Source organism: Aphelocoma coerulescens, chromosome 1 (assembly GCF_041296385.1).
Source record: "Aphelocoma coerulescens isolate FSJ_1873_10779 chromosome 1, UR_Acoe_1.0, whole genome shotgun sequence".
NCBI lineage: Eukaryota > Metazoa > Chordata > Aves > Passeriformes > Corvidae > Aphelocoma > Aphelocoma coerulescens.
Window position 1 is genome coordinate 59,040,947 of NC_091013.1, and position 23,260 is coordinate 59,064,206.

General features: G+C 35.9%; 1 protein-coding gene across 3 annotated transcripts in view; it reads left to right on the top strand.

Moving 5' to 3' along the window:
* The window catches only part of DIAPH3 (diaphanous related formin 3), a 208,366-nt gene that overhangs the window by 23,783 nt on the left and 161,323 nt on the right, over positions 1 to 23,260 (top strand). For all 3 annotated transcript variants that reach the window (XM_069009459.1, XM_069009468.1, XM_069009478.1), the window contains 9 exons: positions 1,024 to 1,128; positions 7,055 to 7,185; positions 10,362 to 10,436; positions 10,517 to 10,586; positions 10,972 to 11,108; positions 11,581 to 11,686; positions 21,063 to 21,173; positions 21,592 to 21,710; positions 22,443 to 22,559. In XM_069009459.1, the coding sequence (XP_068865560.1) occupies positions 1,024 to 1,128; positions 7,055 to 7,185; positions 10,362 to 10,436; positions 10,517 to 10,586; positions 10,972 to 11,108; positions 11,581 to 11,686; positions 21,063 to 21,173; positions 21,592 to 21,710; positions 22,443 to 22,559 (971 nt within the window). The remainder of the gene's footprint in view (positions 1 to 1,023; positions 1,129 to 7,054; positions 7,186 to 10,361; positions 10,437 to 10,516; positions 10,587 to 10,971; positions 11,109 to 11,580; positions 11,687 to 21,062; positions 21,174 to 21,591; positions 21,711 to 22,442; positions 22,560 to 23,260) is intronic.

Here is a 23,260-nt window from a genome sequence, read left to right on the forward strand (position 1 = left end):
ACTAGGTGAAATGAGTTTGATATCAAGACGGTTACGCAGTGATTTTGTAGCATTGCTCCTGCCAAAGCTGGTGGGGATTCACCTCATGAGTCTCAGCTGAAAATAACTGCAGTAATTCTTGCTAAGCTTGGGTGTAATGCACATAGTAATGTTGTATGTGCTTTATACATGTGTGCCAAAATTGTTAATTGTTCCCTAAAACTCTTTTTTTTTTCCTTTTTCCTTTTATTCTTTAACCTACACTATGATAGGAAATGTCATTTCTCACACATGTGCAGCTGATGACAGTGACCAGAGCATTTAATGGCTGGAGCAGTAGAACTCCCTGTGTCAGAAATGTTAATGACATTCAGAAGTGTCACATATGGGATTTTGAGTGTAGGTCTCTCTTTGCTCTTTTTGACCTCTGGATTTATGTTGCAGTGAGTGAATTATGACAGGGTTTTGATAGTAGTTGGAGGTGTTGTTTTAATCTCTAAGACTTTGGGCCTTGCTTATTGCAAAGGTGATTATTAATTTGTGAACTAGTTTCAGTGCAAACCACATTCTGCTGCCTAAGATGAAGCATTTGGGAATGGAGGAAGAGAATTATGGAATAAATTAAAATTTTGAAATTGAAATTAAAAATATGTGAAATACTGGTTTGAGTACATTTATAAATGTTTTGGGAAGTATTAAACAACCCTTTTTTGTAGTTTGGTGCATGTGCATGAGAAACTGTAGGTCTTTTCTAAGAAGAGAAAAATGGTTTTGATGCACTTGTTAATCCCAGCACAGTTGACTGTTTTTTTTTTTTTTTTCAGTCTGAGTTCAGAGGGAATATGGATAAGGGTTTTTCTGGTTTTGATTAACATCTTATGAAAAGTTGTTTGCATAACAACGTTCAGTTGTCTAAGTTCGTATTTTTGTATATTTATTCATTTATTCTTTATTTTATTTAAGTCAGTCTCTTATATTTAAATAATTCTGTTGTTGTATGACATTTAAGACTGTTTTTTCTTTTTTTTTCCTCTCCCATTCTAGGAAGATATGAATTTAAATGAAGACAAGAAGATGCCATTGAGAGAAAAGGATTTTAATACCAAAAAAGAAATGGTGATGCAATATATTAGCACTGCTTCTAAGTGTGTAAGTAAATGACTAAAAGCTTACATTGTTTCCTGTTGCACAGAAAAAGTGATTCATACATGTTACATTCTTTTGACTTCTGTTTCTCATAGTGTCCTTTAATAAAGTTTGTGTCTGTCTTATTATTTTACAAGATACAGTGGCAGATGGTCACTTGAAATGTGTCTTCTATACACAAACCTGCATGTCTTTTTGGTAAAGGTAGGTCTAAGAGTGGAGAGGGAAAGATTCTGCAAAAACTTATTGCAAAAGTCTGGTGTGAATCTTTTTCTTTTCTAGCACTGTTTAAAAGAATTCCTCAACTGGTGAGCCTTTTTCATGCCTGACTTAACATAGAATTCGTGTTTGATGCTATGTAATAGCTGATAATGAAAATGTTGTGCACAAAATCAGTTATTGTCCATATTTTACCTATAGAGATAATGACTGGTTGTTTTAAAGCAGTGCAAGGAGTTGTATGTAAGTGCCAGATTAAGGATGCGGTTGGCATAAGAAAAATGGCTTAGTTTTTGCAGAGTAGGAACTGCCTCCCGTGCTAAATGCTGCATGGCTAATCCTGTCCTCAGATATTCTGATTGTTTTAGAATTCATATGTTTGAATCTTTGACTTTCACTGCTGTATGTGACTAGAGATAACAGTAAAAATTGCCTGTATGCAATTTTACCTAAACACTGAGAAAATAAAACATTAAGTATAGTAATTTAACTGAGTTATTTATCTTACTGTCTACTTCAAATGATGTACCTTATTAGTGTAGTGCTCTAGCACTTTTAGGAAGCTAGGTATGCCTAGTGCAGGCCTGAACTGCCTGGGGATTATTTGAGTTCATCAAAGCTACTAGTCCTTCTACAGCATAACAGGACCTTAATATCAGAAGATTGGGTCTAGCTTGTTTTTAATTTTTAGAGATACTGCATGGGAAATAAAAAACTTCAGACTAGTAAATCCTACAACATTCTTAAAGTTTATCTACTCAAAATAGTATGTGAGGGTTTATATATCATTGACACTCCTAGCCTCCATATGTATTTTAAGACCTCAGTTGTTTGATCTAAAAAGCAATGTAATAATAGGACATGACTGGCTGTGCAGAGTTGCTGTATTCACATCTGTTGCTGGAATCGTAGCATACTGATGGTGGTGATGTTAAGGCTCTCTGTCAAGAGAAAGGTTTTCATGTTTTTGCTTCTTGGCACTTAAGACTTGCAAAGAACTGAAACGTGTATAACAGAGTAGGTCTCACTGATCCTTCTTTTTGAGTGCCATTTGCAATTTTTGTTTTGTCTTTGGATGTCATCACACTTGTGATTTGGCAATGGAGCTTCTTGCTCTGTGCCCAAAGCAGCTGTAGAAGGTATTTTGTTGAAGAGGACAGGTCTCCTCCCCCAGGGCAGTGATTTGTTCCCACACACTGTTGTCTTGCGTGTTTTCCTAAAGCCCCCAACAGCATTTTCTCCTTTCTGTTCCCTTCCTCTGCTGCTAGCCCACGTATTCCCCTTTCTGCAGTGGGAGATGACTAAAGACCAATCCATGCAAGGAAACTTCTCTTTCCTGAACTCTCTTTCTGCAGTTGTGTCCTTACTGGAAGTGACATCCACCTGTTTTGTACTGGGAGAAGCTGTTTCTTTGAGGCACAGGTTCAGTACTTTGGTACAGTAGTGCTGCAAATGATTTCAGATTAGTGCTGGAGTTACTGGGATGGGAAATTCCTTTCCTTGCCATTGAAAACTCTTTGTTCCTGGCATGCTCTTTTCATTCCTCGAGTTTGTTGGACTGCCTGAGTGCCTTCTGAGTCTAGAGAGAATAGTGCACTGCACCCCAAGAGTACTTGGCTAACTTTTGGTGTACCTTGCCACATGAAAGTGTCATACTTTTTCAGAACAGTTGAAATACCATGTAGCACCTGTCTACTGTGTGCAACTAATCCTGTCTCAGGCCTCTTTCTAGGAGTGATACTGCAGTAACTTCTTTTGATAGTTCATGCTTCTTGAACTTTAAGGAGATGGGTACTAAGATATTTTGCCTCGGGAAAGATACCCTCGCTCACAACTATTTTGGAGAGTACTGAACATTTTTCATTTAAAGCAGTTATAATTTTAAGAACTGCTAAAATGAAGAACAGAGAACTCTACCTCTAATGAATCAATGAAAATGAAGCAGCCTCTGGTGATCAAAGTATTCAAAGCTTTATCATTGACCACAGCGTCAGGGTTTCTCTTTCTGAGAAGTGCACAACTCCTTTCCAATAATGACAAAACACACCTCTTTGCATAGTAATACTTGCAGAAAAGGAAAGTTTTGAAAATAAATTTCCATGTTATGGGGTTAGTACTCAAGTGGAAATAAAAGCAGCATTGCTATCATGTTACTGTACCATAGGTTTTGCTGTTTTACATGTTCAAAACACACAAACTGGGTTTTTAAAGTGAGTTTTCTTTTCAAGATTTTGTTTTTGTTGTTCACATTGCTCCCTTGTAATGTTTTAACTAGATTAATTAGTGCTGAGTTCATGCTGCATCTGCTCACAGACCAGTTGTTTTTCAGTTGAGCAATTAAGTTTCTGGAGGCACTGGTGCCTCAAGATATTCCCTCTTTCTCAGTTAACTTGAACATTCTGAACTTAAGCAGCTTTTCCCATGCTGAAATACAGCTAATATAATCAGTTGCACAATTAGTACCAAATGCAGCTCTTATTTTATTTAAGCACTGGCAGATGTATCATATTCTTGTTATGTTGCAGAACTTTGGCATAACTATGAATAAGTGGTACTTGGCACTGAGGTAGTTTGTTGTACAGACATTCACAGTTTACTGGTTCTTTTGTGTAGGGTAGTGTTCCTGTGGGGAACTGAGTCTGAAATGGGATGACTGGTTACTCTGTGGATGTTGATGTGAGTCTCCACTACTTGTGACACTGTTTTTGGACGGGTCACATGCGGCTTTCTGAAATGTCATTCTAGTGAATTCTTCTAGTCTGGCTGGGCTCTTGTCCCATGTGACCTTTGCACTTCACATATTGCTATTGAATATATTAAATTCCTTTCAGAATATCTTCTTACCACCTTAACTCTATGTCCTGTCCATATGACTGTCCTATATGACTGTGCATCAAAAGAAAGCAGTTTTACTGACAACTTATAAGTATTTTCGTTGCATCAGTTTTGTCAATTTTACAGCAGGAGCTGCTGGGAGAAGTCACTGGAAATGACGGATTCTCCACACAGGATATTAATCCATTTGCTTAGGCATACAAGTAGTGCTTATCAAGCAGTCCATGCACATCAGGAGCTGCCAGCAGAATTTCTGAGACTTTTTGAAATTTCCAACTCTCTTGTAACATTTAGTTAAATACTTTGTCATGAAGGCTGCTGGGGGTTTGTTTGGTCATTTTGTTTCTAGTCAGTCTGTTATCTCATCTATGCAGAGTCCAGCTGGAAAGATCCATGAAAGAAAACTGAAAATACTGAGTTTCTTTTTGTTTGTGGGAACATTTATTGTTAAAGATTTTTTAAAATTTTCTCGAGGTTTTCTAGATCTGTCTTTCAGATTCTCACCTCAACCCTCATCCCTTGCTGTACATCTCATCTACTTTTTTTTGTGGAACAGAGTTTTTGGAAGTTTCCCTCATACTTAAGCAAGTAGGGATCTCCATCAGTTCAGAGGCATGTTCGGAATTATATTCCATGTACTACATGTGATGTTTCAAAATACAGCATGAGATGCTATATTTTTAGGATAATTCCTGACAATAGGTTTGGTTTTGGTGGTTTTTTTTTTTTTTTTTTTTTTTTTTGGTGTCTGGATCTGTTATCAAGTCCAAGGAAATATAGTTGGAGTGGAGACTTCTATAGCCCCCAGCGTTCCATTGTCACAGAGTCATAGAATAGAATGAGACTGGAAGAGACCTGTGGAGATAGTCTCATCCAACTTCTTATCTATTCCATTTTTAGTATCTGTGATAGAGGAGACTATATAGTCTGCCTGAGCAACTTGTTCCAGTGCTTGACCAGCCTCATGCTCAAAAAAACAGAGGGAGGAGGGGGAAACTTTGTGTTTGTCTTATGTTTAACCAATTTCCTATATTTCAGTTTGTGCTTCTTGTCCTTTCACTGGCAGGGTTCCCCTGAGCCTTCTCTTCCTGGGGCTAAACAATCTCAGTTCTACTAGCCTCTTCATGTACTACAGATTCTCTTGTAATTGTGTCTACAGCCCTTTCTGGACTCATTCCAGTATGTCCATGTCTCTCATGCTGGGAAGTAAGGAACTGGACAGAATTCTCCAGATGTCTCACTACTGCTGAGCTGAGGGGAAGGGTCATCTCCCTCGGCCAGCCGGTGATGTGCTTACCTGTGATCAACTTGTCATCCATCACAACCCCTATTTTCCTACAAGGCAACATCCCAGCTGGTAGCCCCAACACATGTTGGTGTGATGCCTTTTCCTGGTCTTAAAATCAAGAGTCAAACACGGTTAGAAGGGAAAAAGGGATTTTACCTTGGTATTTATTTTAAGTATCCTTAGGTGCACTACGTCCAGGTCAAATGCACCAAAATGCACACGCAGTGCACACCCCAAAAGATCTGGTGTAACATTATAGGTCTTACTAATTAGCATATCTATCAAAGATTCCCCAATGAGAGGCTCGAGTGAGCCCCCCTCCCCAAGGAACCTTCCCCTGGATGGTTCTATCTTGGTTTACAGAATGTGTTCTGGAGAGGACCTTGGGGTCTGGGACACATCGATCCCTAGCTACGAAGCTTCTAAAATGTTCAGTCTCCTAGCTTAACAAACAAGGCCAAGAATGTAGGCAAAAAGCATTAGGAATACAGAAGTTGTAAAAAGGTATAAGAGGGGTATAAAAGAAAAGGCAAAAAATCATCATGGCATCAGTGCATGGGATTATTCCTTCTCAGGTTCAAGATTTACAGTTTTCTGTTGTGGAACTTCCTGAAATTCCTCTGCCTGTTTTTCCTGTCTGTTGGTGTCCCTCTGAATGGCAAGTCAGCAGCCTGGTCTGTCAACCATGCTTCCCAGCTTTTAACTTCACTTCTTTGCTAGAAACTATTTAATCATCTTCTAATTCACAGAAGAAAAGATAATTTCTCAATATTTCCTGAGGATCTAACAAAGGGAGAAAACATCATCTGCATGAAGCTATCTATAATAATATAATGAGACTACCTCACTATTAACAGTGAAAAATTTCTTGTTATTGCATTGTAAGTCTAATTCTCTTCAATTCGTGACTTAAGCCACTAGTTAATCAAGAATTATTTAGTAAATCTTTGTGCAACATGACAACTGTGCTTCTTTTTTCGAAAAAAGGAGTCTTGCAATGAAATAAATCTAAGTTTTATACACCATTGTATGCCTGCTTTTTTGTGTTTAGATATGTCTTGTAGAAAATATATCTATCCTTCATGTGAAATGGGTATTAAGTGGACAAGACATTTTTTAATGTCTACATGAACGTCTACTTCTGCAAGAGCAGAAGTTACTGCAGTAACACACTGAGTGTTCTGGTGTGCTACTTCTTTGTTTTGTATTCTTGAGTGACTGCAGTCACCCTTCTGAACCTGTGATCTCTTCAGAGGATCTCAGAACTGGGTTTTTCTTCTGTTGAATATTGAATATTAAGATGTTTGCAATGAATAAACAGAATCTATTCAATACAAAAATTTTATTTCACTGAGCATACGTGATAAATTTGTACATTTGATGCCTGCTGCTTTGTCTACTGATTATAAATGTGTTCATAAAATGACCAAATTTAGTCAGGATTTGGCAAATAGTAGATAGGCATCAGTTACGGGTTTACAGGTCTACGTTATATATTTTTCAAGGAACAGAAATGGTTAGCCATTAATAATCTATTTAAATTCTATATGCACCAAATGAAAAACAAATGTATTTTCTGTGTTTCAGGGAAGTCTCAAGAACAGTAGGAAGATTTCTCCCCAAGAATTTATTCAGGATTTAAAATCTGGGTCAACGGATGAAAGACTAGTCACTTGCTTAGAATCTCTCCGTGTGTCCTTGACTAGTAATCCTGTCAGGTAACATCATTAACACATATTGAAGAGATTAATCATATTCTAATTTCTTAATGGATTAAAATTAATGGATATGTAGATGTACATGTTTCAAGGTTTTCCAGTTAATGAGTGTATGCATTAGTGAATGATTGCAACTTTTTTTTATCATTGATTATGTATCCTCTGTAGGTCTATTATTTTTAATAGAGTTGGCTGGTCTATGCAAGGTAATATTAAGAGAAGGTAAATTAAATATGGTGCAGAAGCAGTTCCCTTTGTTATTTAGTGCTAAGTAGTCATTTTTTTTGCATTTGTATTTTTGAAATATTTCTAACTCTTTGGTCTTCTAACTTATTTTTGTCGGGGTGATAAATAACAGGAGTTAGGCACCTTGGTGTAAGTTTGTTCACCAGAAACGATTTATATTTTTAATTGACTCCTTCTGTCCAGTGTACTTTAAGCTTTCTTTCTTCCTGCCTTCTGGTATTTTTTTCTGTATGTGTAGGGTTTATCTATACAGAAGGAAGCACAACCTTTGTTTACCTATGTTTTATTGAAGAAAGGTTAACTCTTCAGCAATCACTGATCAGTCTTAATTTTGATTTGTTCTGTGCAGCTTGGTTTGTGAATGCTGACTTTATTTTATGAAATTGTATTTTTTCCTGTTCTACTCTATTTGCATCCTTTTGTTTTAGAGTTTAGAGTTACCATTTAAGACAATGATTGAACACATGATTTGGGGAAACTCTTTGGGTTTTAGTTGAAAATAATGCAAATGAAATGTTGGGACATGATTAGAAAAGGATTGCACAACTTTTTTTTCTCTGTGTCTGTCTTGGCAGAGTTGCTGATGTGGGTCTTCTCTGTGGGTATTTGCTTCTTTCCTTCTATTAATTTGTTTCTGAATTGGATTCTCTTTTATTTAGAATATGTCATGGTTCATATGGGAAGAAACATGCTTTACAGTAGCTTGACTTATTCTGACGAAGGGTTTTACAGAAGATATACTTCCTCCCTGAATGTGAAGCTACTTTTAGATAAAAAATTGCTTCCCCTTCTTAGAAAAGACCCCAACACCCACAGCCTGAACCCTGCTTGTTGATATATGCTTGGAGAGAGAAATACAACATCTATGAAATGTGTGACATTCTGTTTAGGGCAATCTATTCTCTCTGTTCTTGATATGAGTGGATAGTTTCATCTTTTTGTATGTCATTCCCTTTGCTGCTTCTTTCCTACACATTGAGAGAGAAGTTAACTTTCCCTTCCCCAAAAAACCAAAACAAACCAAGGCCTGTGATCCTGGTGAGGTGCTAGTTAATGGATGTGTGGCCTAAGAATATGTCTGAATTTGAGAGCCTAGAATTGGAAATAGAGTGACTATGGCTTACAAAAACACCAGAGAAGAGGTATTTGAATAGACAGCTGTTTAATAAACAATCTCTACTACTTGTCCATGAATGTGTTTTAGTCTACAAATCAAAAGAAAGATCACAACCATTAGAACATACGTGTTCTGAAACAGTCTTCTGGTGTATTTAGTGGTGCTGAAAAAATAATGTTTGCATAGACCTCACTAGACTTAAAGAGAGCATTTTAAAGTAGCCTTATTAAAAACCGTAAGTTCTTATGTATGGTTTTTATGTAAAAGCAAAAGTGGAACAGCAACACACTGTTTTTCATACTAAACATTTGTGGAGTAAACATTTTGAAACCATATTTCTAACGTGTAGCAACAGTTGATGTTTGTTGGATGCAGATATTGATGACCTTGATTTTCCTGCCAGTAGCCAGATCTTTGAGTAAGAACTTGCTTTGACACAAAAATGCTGACCTCTGGTCCAGCTGCTATAAATCCACGATTATTTAGACTTCAGCTTTGTGTGATATGGACAATGAGAAATAATGGATGAAACTTTGGGATTTTATTTTGTGCATATATATTAAGAAAGGATGAAGGTATTAATATTGAATTTAACCTGTCATTGTGCATTTTGTGGGCTGTGATATTTTTGACAATATATAATTTAGGGTTGGTTTTTTTTCTGATTTTTCAGTTCCTGTACTTTAATCAACTTAACTATTAAATCTTGTTGACATTTCAGTTTCTAATTCAAGAAGTGGTTCTACAACGTTGTTTTCAATTAGTTTTTTTGCAAAATATATTGTTAGTTCACAGAGAAGATCTGAATCAAATGATGCTGAGTAGTTTGATCCCTGGTACTTAGAAACAGGTATTGAAATCTATGGCTTACTGCAAAAAGCTATGTTTATTTCCCATAACTATAAAAAGAAAGCCTCAAAAAGGACAATCTTAGTGACTAATCTTCAGGTAAATAATTTAGGTGTTTTGACCTCACAGTAGCCAGCACAATTCATCAAAAGTGGTCAAGTGATCTAGCTGTACACAGAATTACAGGTAACTAGTTATCTGCAACTATTTCTTCTCCTTTTGTATAATAGTTGCAAGAGATTGAATTTCATTAAGAGGACATTTTTAATACATTGAAAACAGAGGCACTGATAGCTTAGTATTTTGTCAGAATGACAACAAAGTGAGTGTTTTCTTTGGGTAGTGTAAGTAGATTTTGTTCTCTTGTAGAAGCAGAGGTAAGGGCAGTAAGAATACATCAATATTTTAGTTGATCATCCCCAGCTGTTGGATGTACAGCAAAGTGGCTGCTCATAATTCTGCTAATACAAAATGTTCAAAGAAATGAATCTTGTAGGATTATCTTTAGGACAGATATGGCCAGATCTGCCAAAAATAGTTGCCAGTCATTTGCCTAATCTGTTTCAGAATAAAATACCCATCCAAGAAAGAGAAAATCTATTTTCATAATATATTTACTTTTAGAAGAAAAAAAATAAAGTATCCAGTTTTCTATTACTATAATTATAAGTGCTGCTGCCAGTGTTCCTTTACTTGTATTTGATATCAAGGGGTTTTGAGCAATACTAAACAGGACCGTGAAGCAGCTGTCTCATGTAGAAACAACTGGCCAAGGGTTTAACCTTACCAGAAGATGCCTTTGGTAGTAGCGGAAATTTAAAATTTTTGTTGTGTTCTCTTGGAGATATTTTGGGTTTAAAACCATCCAGTTATATCTGCTTTTATTTATGGTGACAATTTTGTTTCACTGTGATTAGTCTTCTAAATGTCAAGTTTTTTAAATGTCTTTTTTCTTTCTCTCTAGCTGGGTTGAAAACTTTGGCCGAGAAGGTCTGGGACTGCTGTTGGACGTTTTGGAACGATTGGTTGAGACAAAAAAGTAAGACTTTAATATAAAAATATTAGCTTTTCTTAATATTTAAAGAGCATTTATTTACACTAAATTTTTGATTTATTCAGTCAGGACAGAGTTGTGAAGAGGAGTCAGCATAAAGTTATACAATGTTTGAGAGCCTTCATGAATAATAAGGTATGGGATTTTATTTAATCTTGGTATCTAAATTACTACAGTTCAATTAGAGAAGATACATGATAGGTATAAGTCTGTGCAATTTGGTGAAGTGGTGGGTTGGTCAGTTGTGGTTTGAAGTTCTTTCTGTCTGCCAGAAGTCTGCCACTTCCTCTCTGCAGAAATGTTCCAAGAAAATAATGTGAAATTTTGATGATGATATATGCCCTTCTTACAGAATAAGTGACCTATTTGGAACTTTTCTCTCATTTAATTTTTTTAATTAAGTATTTCACAGACTTAAATGTCATTTGAAATACTTACTTGAGGGAACCATCATTGTCATTTCTAGATATTTGATAGTCATTTGGATTCTCTCCCTTACAAATGTTCTTCTGTTGTTTAGTATGGGTTGGAAAGAATTTTGGGAGAAGAGAGGAGCCTCTTGTTGCTGACCAAAGCAATTGATCCCAAGCAAAGTAACATGATGACGGATATAGTTAAACTCCTGTCTGCAATGTGCATTGTTGGAGAGGAAAACATGTAAGTACTGGATTCAAGCAAGAAATAGTAAGGTAATTTTACAGTGTCCCAAATTATAGTTATATCTGAATGAAATGATAAAATTTTCAATTTAGGTTTGAAAGTAGTATCTGTATTATATTGTCAGTTTTCAGAATACCTTTGTGATTTTTTAATTAAAAATATAAATAAACTCATTGATATGTGGTCATATTAATGAATTTTCTTTTTGACATGTGGATGTACTGATTAGATGGAAATAGTTGTGCAGTAATTCTTTTGCTCAATGTTTATTAGCATAATTCTCTTAACCCTTGTAATCCAGTAAGTCATTCTTTGGTTACAAGAATCTGTAAAGGAAACAGGTATTGCTTACAAGAAATTGTTTACAAGAAATTAAGGCAGGCGAATAATTTGGCAACATGGCTTTTCAGATAGCAAATGAACAAGTTTAAATATCTCTGCTGAGTGAAATGATTCTCTTTTCTTACAGCCTTGAAAAAATTTTGGAAGCTGTAACAGCAGCAGCAGAGGAAAGGAATGTTGATAGATTCTCTCCTATTGTAGAAGGTCTTCAGGATAACTCAGTCCAGCTACAAGTACGTACTTTTTTTTATTTTAACAAACCACTGCAACAAGTAAAAATAAAATTGCGTATTTTTCTGGACTGAACAAGTCATTACAATAAAAAGGAGTAGGGATACTGTTTCAAATTGGGGTCAAATTTTGGAATGTTTTTTATAATTTTGTCTTTTAAAATGTGCCATGGGAAGATTCAGTCCTGGAAACACAGGGGTGTTGCAGGTTAATTGGTTGATTTCTATTCACTCAGATCTTGCCTTTGCAAGTTAAAAGACAGTATAAATTTAAAATAAAGGATAAATCATATGTTTGGGTGCAAGAAGATCATCTCACTTCTGGCAATATTTATTGAAACTGAAGATTAATAATAGAAGATTAATAAAAAAGCAAGCTTTTAGGCAACTGTGTTTTATAAGTAATGTATTCAATCATTGGGAGGTCTATTTTTCATGCTCAGTTTATGATATAATAAAATTGCACTCAAAGTCTGAGGAAGGAAAACTTTCACCTTATTTTCAATTTTCTTCAGTTGGATGTAGAGTTTACTGCAGGAAGGCACAAAGTATTACACTGCATTTGAATGATCATTATAAATCGTTGGTCTAAGAGTGTGGATGTGAACTCATTGATATTCATGTAATCTAGCTGAACTGAAAGCTGTTCATGATTATAACTCTTTGTGACTATTACAAAAATAGTAAAAGATTAATCTAAAGATTGAAAGAAATGTTTGTGTTACTCAGCTTTTATATTAAATAGTTCATGTCTGACAATAGAAGTTGCTGTTTGTTTCATCTGTCTCACAGAAAAGCTAACCATAAAGGAATATTTGGAGGTAGAGAATTGTTTGTAGTTTGGTTTTGCCAGTACCAATGGAATTTCTCTTGTGAAGAATTGTCCCTTCTTCGTTACCCCTTCTCTCATCTAATCATAGACTGGTATGGGTTGGAAGGAGCTTTAAAGACCATGTGCTTCCAACCCGACTACCATGAAGGGGCATCTTTCACCTGACCAGGTTGCTCAAGACCTAGTCCAACTTCACCTTGAACACTTCCAGGGATGGGACATCCACAATTTCCCTGGGCTATCCATACATTTTATGTCAAAAAAATTCTGAGATATCAAATTTTCTCTGGGATATTTAAAAAAAAAATAAAATATTTTGATTTAGAAGGGAGAAATGCTTTAGCTCACAAAAATTCTTTTCCAATTCCAGGATGTTGTATCTAAGTCTGTAGAACGTATAAGGGTTTGAGGACTACCAGGCTGAAATTAGGAGGATGTTGTTTTGAGTGTTAGGCCTTCAGATGTGATGCTGAATTTTCAGGGCTTGTGTATATTTGCATCTGTACAGATTTAATAAAGAAAAAATCTGTAGCTTCCTTTTCTTTATAGTTGAAAATGCATGTGAAACTCCCCTAAAAGCAGCCCATTAGTTTATTTGAAGCATCAGGCAAATTAAGTTAATCCTTTGTACCTCTCCTTTTACCCATGATGGGTACCCACTTTTTCAAGGGGTGCTCAGCTCCATTAGCAAGTTACCACTGGTGAGACAGCCAAATCAGTGCAGAAAACTTCAGCTGAGTTACCTGTGCAGTAGCACCTTTTTTTTTTCTGGGACTGCTCTTCAGATACTAAAAAAGTTTGTTCCTACTAGTTATGCCTTGTCTCAATTGGGCTATACCTCCATTTGGTATTTTGTTATACTCTGATATAGAAGATAGAAGCATTGTTAAAAATGAGAATTTGTGTAAATGTTACAGTTGCAATACTTCTGCTAAAATACTTATGCTAAATATGTTAATTTAGCTTTGCTGAGAGTGTTAGCCTGAAGTTCCTGCAAATAGGTAATGTTTTGCTGTTTCATTTGCTGTAGCTTGTGTAGACATGGAAACTCATGAAAAGTTCTTTTTTGTTTTTTTTTTTTTAGTTAAACTTTCATTAGAGTATGTTCCTTCTGCTAAAAGGCTTTTTGATATTTACTTTTTCAGACTTCATAAATGCTTGCTAGATTTCTTTTTTTTAAGACCAGAAAAATCAAGGTTCCTCATGTGAATCAGCTGTAAACTTTTCTAACAATGACATTGACCTGGTGGTTAATTTGACAGTGTTTTAATGAGACAGAAGTTTACAGTTGTCAGTTACTTGGCATACTTGCCTTGATTGTCTGCTTGATGTATGTATGCTTGCTTTGTGGCAGTTCAATTTGACACTAACAAGTGACCTTTTCAATTTTGGATTGACTTAACATTTCTGTTACTAGAAGACTGAATACATAAAAGGCCTCAGTAGGGCGATTTTTGTATTTGTAGTGAAGGCCATGTCTATTTTTTGCATTTGTTGAAAGCAAAAGATTTTTTCCCTTTATCTTTCATAAAATCCAAAATTATGGAAAGCATACTTAACTAATTTCATGATTCAAGACAAGATTAGTGATCTTATTCTGAGAATATAACTACAGCCTGGAGTAATATTGAGTTTCTGGTTTTGTAAAATAAATGTAGTTTAACATCTTAAGTCCAAAATGCATCCAAGGCAATCTGGTACCTTGTATATTTATGATCACAAGTGAAAAGTCTAATACTTTGCTTGTTCAAATCATGGAGGCAGGAAATACAGCTTTTTGGGCACAACCCATTTTGATATGTAAGAAAGTGATGAAAACAACAACAGCTTGTTTGTTGCCTACTTCTCATTCTTCTAGTAGAATCAAACGAGTGCTTGTGCTCTCTAATCATCGTCTTTCACCACTGCTTCTCAAGCAGGTGGTTTCACTAAGGAAGAGTGCTATTCTTCCATGCAGATCTAGTTGCAGATGCCAGCTCCTTCTAATTTTGCAGTTAGGACTGAGAAGAGGTACGATGGTGAAGCAAAGGTGCAATTTTTCCTTTCCTGGTTAAGTTCCTGAAAAATGAACACTGCTTTTCCCTGTGGGAATGTGCAGGTTCATGGGTATCCTAGGAGAAACATTTTTGTGACAAAGTTAAAGATCTTAGGTATTGATCAGTAGCCTTATCCTCCCAGTATTTTCAGTTGTCAGGGAATACCATTTAATCTTTCTTTTTCATGTAGTAATATGAGGATGTGAGATGGCTGTGACATTTTGGTTTGCTGAATAACTTGATGATTCTTGGTTTCTCTGTGCTAATGAGGTCCTTTCCATAACTGCTTATGTAACAGGGTCAATCAGAACAAAGCTTACCTTACCTAAATGTCAAGACTGAATGAACTAATTTCAAATTATTGTGATCTTGTGTGATTTAAGTATTTTATACTAACTGCTAGGTACTGAATTAGTTTCACTTGGAGCATGTTTTAAATGTTTGTGATCTACTCTCAGATTCTTGCTGTTGCCTTTAGTCCTTTAAAAAGTTTTTAAACTTAGAAAAAAGATTTTGTGATCCAGTTTACTCAAATCTAGATGTGTAAGCAATGCCTTGCTTAGACTTGTGTTTCCTTCCTCTTTTATAACTTTCTCTCATTCTCCTTTTTGTAGACTTGTGTTTGGGACTTTCACTGTTACTTTGTATTCCTACACAAATAAATAGTTTGCTAACATTATCCAATGAATCTTTGTCTTGTTTGTTCCGGGAAGGCTAAAGTATGTTCTTGTTATGAACTGCAATTGAATGCCCACTTGATTAAATTTGATTAGAAGTACTTTGAATAGCAGTACTTTGAATAGCAGTACTTCTTACTGATGAATTTCTTGCTTTTCATTGTCATATCTGGCTCTGTTGCATTTGAATAGCACATGTGCACGTGCACTGTGTTGATTTGGCAAATTAAAAGAAAATAATCTTTTTTTTGGAAACAATTACATCTGTAGATATCCTTTCATTGAAATTGCCCTGCCTATCTCAAAGAGAAATCCTGATCAAGAGCAAACTAGAGTTTTTCATAGTAGTACATTTTCAATCTCTGACTGACTCTTCACTGATAGTTTAAATAATCTGCAATAAATGCTATTTCCTTGCTTAACAGTCCATTCACATAGAGTTTTGCAGGAAAACAAACTGTGTTTTAAACTGCTGATAACAATGACAAAGGTTCCAATTTATATATAATCAAACAACGTGGAGTTTGACTTATTTTGAAATGTAAATGTAACCTTGTAGTGTATTGTACTTTAGTACTGACTGTATGGTAGTGTTGTCCAGTGAAGTCTACAGTCATTGAAATGCCTCACTGATGTAACAGGAGAACAGATGTTGGTGGCAGCTGTCAATGCACTGAATTACTGGTTTTGAATGGCACAACTAATTGAATCCAGAAAACACAATTGAGTGAAAGATTTACTACCCCAGAGAGATGAATTGGAGATGGTATAACTTGTTTCAACTAAATCAGATCAAAATTAGGGGAAGTAAAAATTTTCGTCTTGGCTGCTGAAGGGGAAGACAAATACTCATAAAGTGGACCCATACCAAAACAAATACAAAAAGCTTTACCAATAAAGTCCATACTTAGAAAATAAGACAATATATTCAGTAAGGTTTAATTGCACTAAATTTAACTGGTTTGGTTGCCTGCGTTTTCTACCACTTGTTGCATCCAAATTCTTCTGTTGTGACATTGTAACGTGCAGTTTGTAGGCCTAAAGAATACACCTGGTATTCAAAACCAAGATTTTAATTTTAGTCTAAGTGAAGTCTTAGTGGTCTAATAAAATTGCTCTCGGTAGTGCTAGCACATCTCCACTCCCATTCCATGCCTATTCCTTTCTATGCTGCATTTTATTTATGGTCATATTCTATCCACTAGTTACAGAAATGTACATAATGGTAAGCTTTATGCCAGAGACTTGTACAAGGCTAAGAAAGATGTGCAACTAGCAGGGTGATAGTGATTCTGTTACTAGACAAATCTTGCTGCAACTGAACAAGGCAAAACTGAGCTCCAGACAGGCAAGCCAAGTCTTGATAGAGCCTGAAAGGTCTGGAACCATCTGGCATTAGCTTCATACAAAACTTGTAGCCTGTTACTAGCAAAAATAAGTGGGCTGCAAGGCCACGTGTCCTGAACAAGATTGTACAGGACTACAGACAAATATTGAATATGAGGAGCTTTTTCTGTGTCCAGAAGTACTTGGTTGTGCAGCAGTACCTCTTTTCTCTGTTGGGTGCTGTTGAGACAATTCCTGGAAGATTTTATTCCGTCTACTTTTGGGAAGTGGACCGGGCACCTTAGGTGGTTTCAAAATTTTTGTTATTGTTGTGTCGGTGTTTAGATCTAAGAGAATTATATTATTTGTATTTATGTTTTGGTAGTGGTAGTTTCCTTTTTTGGGCTTAACACTCTTCCTTGTAACCTAGTGTAGAGTGATGCTTTGGCAGTAACAGAGTAACTCTTAGGAAGAAGTACTTGCACAGAAACAAGCTTCAAGAGTAATACAGAGGTTTTGTGTGAATTTGAAGAAAATAATTGGTAAGTTAACAAAGTCCTATTTTCCCTTAAGGTTCTAAGATACTGTAGACATACATACAGAAGTAAATTGTATAAAATGAAGGAAATAACACATTTCAGGGAGGAGAAGTATCATAAGAATTGTTCTGACAGGCACTACAAAGATGAAGAATCCACTGTGACAGTTAAAGGCTCAACTTGTTATCAATTTAGCAGTTTTATAAGAAGAGAAGAATAACCAAGGGTTGTTTCTTATTTATAACTTTTAAGAAGCCTGAAATTGGAAAGATCTTTTTCAAGGAAACATGCTTTATTTAAGGCAATGTAATGGTATTGTTAGCTATATTCCTACTTAACTGAGTTCTTTCAAAACCGAGTGCTGCTAATGTAATGCCAATACTTTTCTGAAAGAAACACCATAGGTATATTCATCTTTGATACATGAGGTTATTTATTTTTACTCATCAGGTGATGATCTAATTGCACTCACTGTAAAGAATATGGAGAAAGGACCGGAAGAGGCTTTCATGGCCTTGCCGTGCCTGTTAAACACTTTCTTAAAGAAGAATACAAAGGCAGACTTACACTGAGACAGGGGGAAGCTGTAAGAAACACTTAACAGACTTTAATACAACCACATAATTTTTGAGCCATAAAAACATTTAAAAACAAATTTGATATTATTTAATACTGGTAGAACTTTTGATTTCATCTACTTAGTATTCTGTGTTCTACATTTTTCTAAATTGTTTTGACATTTTGCAAACTGGTTTAAATTTTTGAAGTCCAGACTTAGGCTGGAGTATTCTTGCCTGCTCCTTGGGCCTTGCAAACACCTTTCATTGATTCATGAAATAGGACTTTGCTTTATAAAGTCATTTATATATACTGTCCATTTATTCATGTTACATTTTTTATAGTACTCATTTTGTTCTCAACTATACAAAATACATTTATACTGTAGAAAAAGTCAAGCTTGCTGATCTGTAGTTGTCCAGATCTTCCTGAAAATGGCCTTTTAATTGTCAATATAATTTCTGCCATCTTCATTTTCTTCAGTGTCAAGATACATTTCAGTATAAACTTGGATGTAATAGCAAGTAAAGTTATTTTGTCCTCAATTTTTTAAAAAGTTTGAATGTTTGAAGAGTCAATGTTCTTTTGTTACTTCTCATGTTAGCTTGGTTCTCTGAGTTTTTCTCCCACCCTTGAGCTGTTTCATCTCTGTCAAGTATTCTACTGGTGTGTGAAAGGAGATCACAAAGTAGAACAAAGTGTTGCTGTTTGTGTTGCTTTGTTTTCTTTGGGCACTCCTTTCCACCATGGTCTTTAACTGACCCTACAGATTCTGTTGTTGTGTTCCCTCTTTTGTTACCTTTGAGGAGTTAGATCTGTTAATTGTAGATGCTTTTTGCAAATAGTCTATCAAAGTTGTTATCTCCTTCTCCGTTTCTGTTAATATGTTTTCACATTTGATCAGTTAGTTTTGATTCCCCCTCCCCCTCCACTTGTGTTGTTTTATTTTGTTTAGATGATGTAACTTGATCATTGTCTGGAGTAAGTTACAGAAGTCTATCTTAACACTTATGCAGTTGATTTAAATAATCACTTTGAATCCTGTATGCAGTTTCGGGCACCACAATATAAGAAGGACATCACACTGTTAGAGTGTATCCAAAGGGGGGCAACGAGGATGGTGAAGGCCCTTGAGAGGAAGCCATATGAGGAGCAACTGAGGTCACTTGGTCTGTTCAGCCTGGAGAAGAGGAGACTGACAGGAAACCTCATTGCAGTTACAGTTTCCTTGTGAGGGGAAGAGGAGGGGCAGGCACTCTTCTCTGTGGTGACCAGTGATGGGACCCGAGGGAATGGCCTGAAGCTGTGTCAGGGGATATTTAAGTTAGATATTAGGACTGGGTATCAATTTTTCACTCAGAGGGTGGTTGGGCACTGGAGCGGCTCCCCAGGGAAGTGGTCACAGCACCAAGCCTGTCTGAGTTCAAGAAGCATTTGGACAATGCTCTCAGGCACAAGGTGGGATTTTTGGGACTTCCCTGTGCAGGGCTGGGAGTTGGACTTGATGATCCTTTTGAATCCCTTCCCACTAAGGACATTCTGTGATTTTATGAATTTAATTTACTGTGCTTTTCCTTATTTATGTCAATAAAAAATGATAGTTTTCTATTTCATTCTTATGCAAATCTAGATATTTGCATGTACTGAATTTCATAGAAGTTCTGAGGGAATAGAAATTAATTTCAGCTCTTCCTTCAAGTAAGAAGAAGGAGCGAAGCTTATTTCTTCCTTCTATTACTGTTTTAAAGTTATTGTTGATGCAAGGTATGTAGTATGACAGAGTAATATAAGAATTGATGCTGTTGTGGCAGCTTTTATCCAGGAGAGGTGTTGGATGGGTTAGTACCGTGGTTCCAACCATAGCATCCTCCCTTGAGCATTCTTGTCCTTTCAGACATCCCCAGAAGCTGAAAAGATGGTCCCAACTCCTAGCGCAGAGTTGGGGCCCTTGAGGTTCTCTTTTCAAGTGACTCCAAATACCATAATTTATGGGATTGGCTGGAGAATGCCTCATGCTTAATTGGGTCATTGTAACTCTTCATCCCTAACAACCTTTGGGAGCTCACAGTCTGATTGACTTGATTTTCTCAGCAGGTTCACAGGTCTCACATAACAGATTGTTTACATTTATTACATCTCTGTTCTTAAAACAAAGCTGTTCTCTTCTAGAGTGTTAGCTACTAAGTTCATCTACATAGACTAACACTAGTCAAACAGGCCTAAATTATGCTAATTGTCATTCACCTCCATAACAGTTCAGCTGAAATAATATATAAAGCTACTTTCATGCTTACATTCTTCACAGTAGGATGAAGGTAGGATAATGGTTGTGGTCTGTGCTGTCTTTTAATCTTAGCATGTTCCTTCTGGAAATCTAATGAGTGCTGTTGTTTCTCACAGTCTGTGTCAAAGTAGCTTGTACATCTAGTTGTTCTTGTGACCATATGTAAATTCAGTACTTGGAATTATGCTTACTTAGAAGATGACTGGGATAGCATCTTTCTAGTATTGCCTTTTGCCTATGGCATAATGTATCATCATTTTTTAGACTATAAAAGGCTTTGCAGCAAAGTATTTGAACCAGATTGTTTTAATTGTTTACAGAGTATTTATGCTCCAAATACAACTCTAATTGTCTGTTGCTTTTAAAATGCCCGTAAAATGCTGGAATTACTTGAATAACATATTTCTTGTACATTGAAACAAGACGTACAAACAATAAAGAGGGTAAAAAAAAGAAATAATGGCTGTTTGCATCCTTATTAGAGATAAACAGTAAGTTGCCAACATTCTAAAGGCTCATGAATCTGGACAGTGAATTCCTGCTGTTCCTGGCTATGGGTTTTCAAGATGAGTCTTTTGATTTTTTAGAAGAGGATCTACTCACTAGTTGGCCTGATACTTTCTTTTGAGCTGGAGGAGTCATTCCCATGAAGTATTCTATAATGCTCAGTATGTTTAAAGAGTGACTATTTCAAAAAGAAATGGAACAAAACCCATTCTGTTCTTCAGATTCAGTTTAATTTAATCAGCATTTTAAAAAAAATGTTTCACTGTACACAGACATTATTATGTCACTAACTTCTTATATATATGCATAGATTTTTTTTTTATGTTGATAATTATGCTTTATCTGCTACAGTTCATTGGCTAAAGGAACTTGCTATTTGTATAAAATGAAAAAATTCAAGAGAGTGAGAAAATATTTAATTTTTATGAAAATTTGTGAGCTAGGGTGATATTTATAGCTCATGTGGATGATCAGGAATTTAAGTAGCTTAGTTACAAGATTACAGTAGTTTTATAATTAGAAATGATGTAATGTCTAATTACTAGTTTGTTGTATCTTTTTGATTGTGATGCATATTGAAATCTAAGAAATAAAATAGTTTATTATTTACTCTATTACAGGTAGCTTGCATGCAGCTCATCAATGCTCTCGTTACATCTCCTGATGACTTGGATTTTAGGCTTCACATCAGAAATGAATTTATGCGCAGTGGATTGAAAGAGATATTGCCAGTAAGCATCTCGTCATCTCTCTTTGCATTACTATTTAAATTTTTTAATTATTTGAGCTTGAGGGGGGACTGGGAGAGAACAAGTTCTAATAAATTATTCTCAAAGGCATTTTATTAAGTTTGGGAGAGACCAGTCATATACGAGAATCAGCCTTAAAGTAAAAATGAAAACGTGAAGTGTGCTCTCTGAACTTTATTCTGATTCCTCAGCATTTTATGACTTTGCTTAAGAACATGTGACAGATTGTCAAGCCAGCCTGAAGTCGTGTTTACCTTTTCAGTTTTTAACTTAACTCATGTGCTCTTGTAATTTTAAACTTTTAACTAACATAGACTTATGGAATTTATTAAAAAGATAAGGTTTATTTCCATATGGAAATGCTAATTTTGCAAGCCTTTCTACTGTTTCTTCTTTGCAGCAACTACAATGTATAAAGAATGAAGCACTAGATATTCAGCTGAAAGTGTTCAATGAGCATAAAGAAGAAGACATGATTGAATTCTCTCATCGTTTAGAAGATATTAGATCTGAACTAGAATATCCTTTTGAAGGCCAATGTGATCTTTGCTTGTATCAGAAGTAGTGTGGCCAGCAGGAGCAGGACACCGATCATTCCCCTGTACTGGGCACTGGCGAGGCTGCACTTTGAATTCCGTGCTCAGTTTTGGGCCTCTCACCCACAAGAAAGATACGGAGGGGCTGGAGCATGTCCAGAGAAAGGTCTGGAGCACAAGTCCTATGAGGAGCAGCTGAGAGAGCTGGGGTTATTTATTCTGGAGAAGGATACTCAGGGGGGCCTTGTTGCTCTCAGTGACTGCCTGAAAGGAGGTTATAGTGACATAGGGATCAGTCACTTCTCCTAAGTAACAAGTGACTGAATGAGAGGAAAGGGCCTCAAGGTGTGCTGTGCAAGGTTTAGATTGGATAATAGGAGAAATTTCTTAGAGAAAGTGTTGTCAAGCCCTGGAACAGGCTGCCCTGGGAAGTAGTGCAGTCCCCATCCCTGGAGATTGTCAAAAGATGTGTAGATGTGGCATGTAGTGGCATGGCTGAATGGTGGACTTAGCAGTGCTTGGCTAATAGTTGGACTTGATTATTTTGAAGGTCTATTCCAACATAAATGTTTCCATAATATCAGCAGGACAAATATGAACAAAGTAAAGCATATAATGGATATTTTTCTGCTGCAGTTTTTGTTTAAAGAAGTTATCAGTCAACATTTGACTGAGATATTTTGTTCTTTGTTATTATTCTCCTTAACACTTTTACTGAAGTAAATGATGTTTACAACATGGTGTGGAATACAGTTAAGGACACTAGTGCTGAAGGATATTTTCTTTCTATTCTTCAACATCTTTTGCTGATAAGAAATGATTATTTTATCCGGTATGTTTAATGCTGTGTTAAATGTTATGGAATTTTTTTTGTTATTCAGTCATTAATAGAATATTTCTTCCATAAATTTAATGATAGGTTTTAGTCTTTCGTGTGGATTGTAGTTTGTGAGCTCATGTTTGAAAGTATCAACTTTGAATCAGTAATACCATCTATATGTTTTTGTCTCTTCTGCTTAGTGTATGATTGTATTTTATAAATATAGAAAACTGTTCTTTTTAGGATCTGAGCCTCATTGATTGCAAGTATAAGTTGATCAGGAGAGACATCTTAATCAGTTATAAATCATGGTTGTAGCATTATAAGTTTGTGGTGTATTTGAGTCAAAGGGCAAAACCAAGTGTGCAAAGAAGTCCACTTTATACAGAAATCTGAACTTATGCTTAATTTAGAGTAACTTTTGGGTTGGAATTGAGTACTTTCAGTATACGTTATAGGACAGTGTAGACGTAATTTGTGTCTCCTGGAAAATTCATCAGATAAATTACAGGGACACAGTTAATAAAACTTTAGGTGTTTGAGGCTGACAAACACTTTCCTTCCAAAAAGAAATCTGCTTGAGTTGTCTTTGAGGAAACCCTGGAGAAATGAGGTATGAACTGAACAGGGGCCATCTGTTTTCTGCACAAAGTTCTGCATAACCTTGCTTTTCAGGCAAGGTCTAGCACAGATGTACGTTTAAAGGTTAAGGG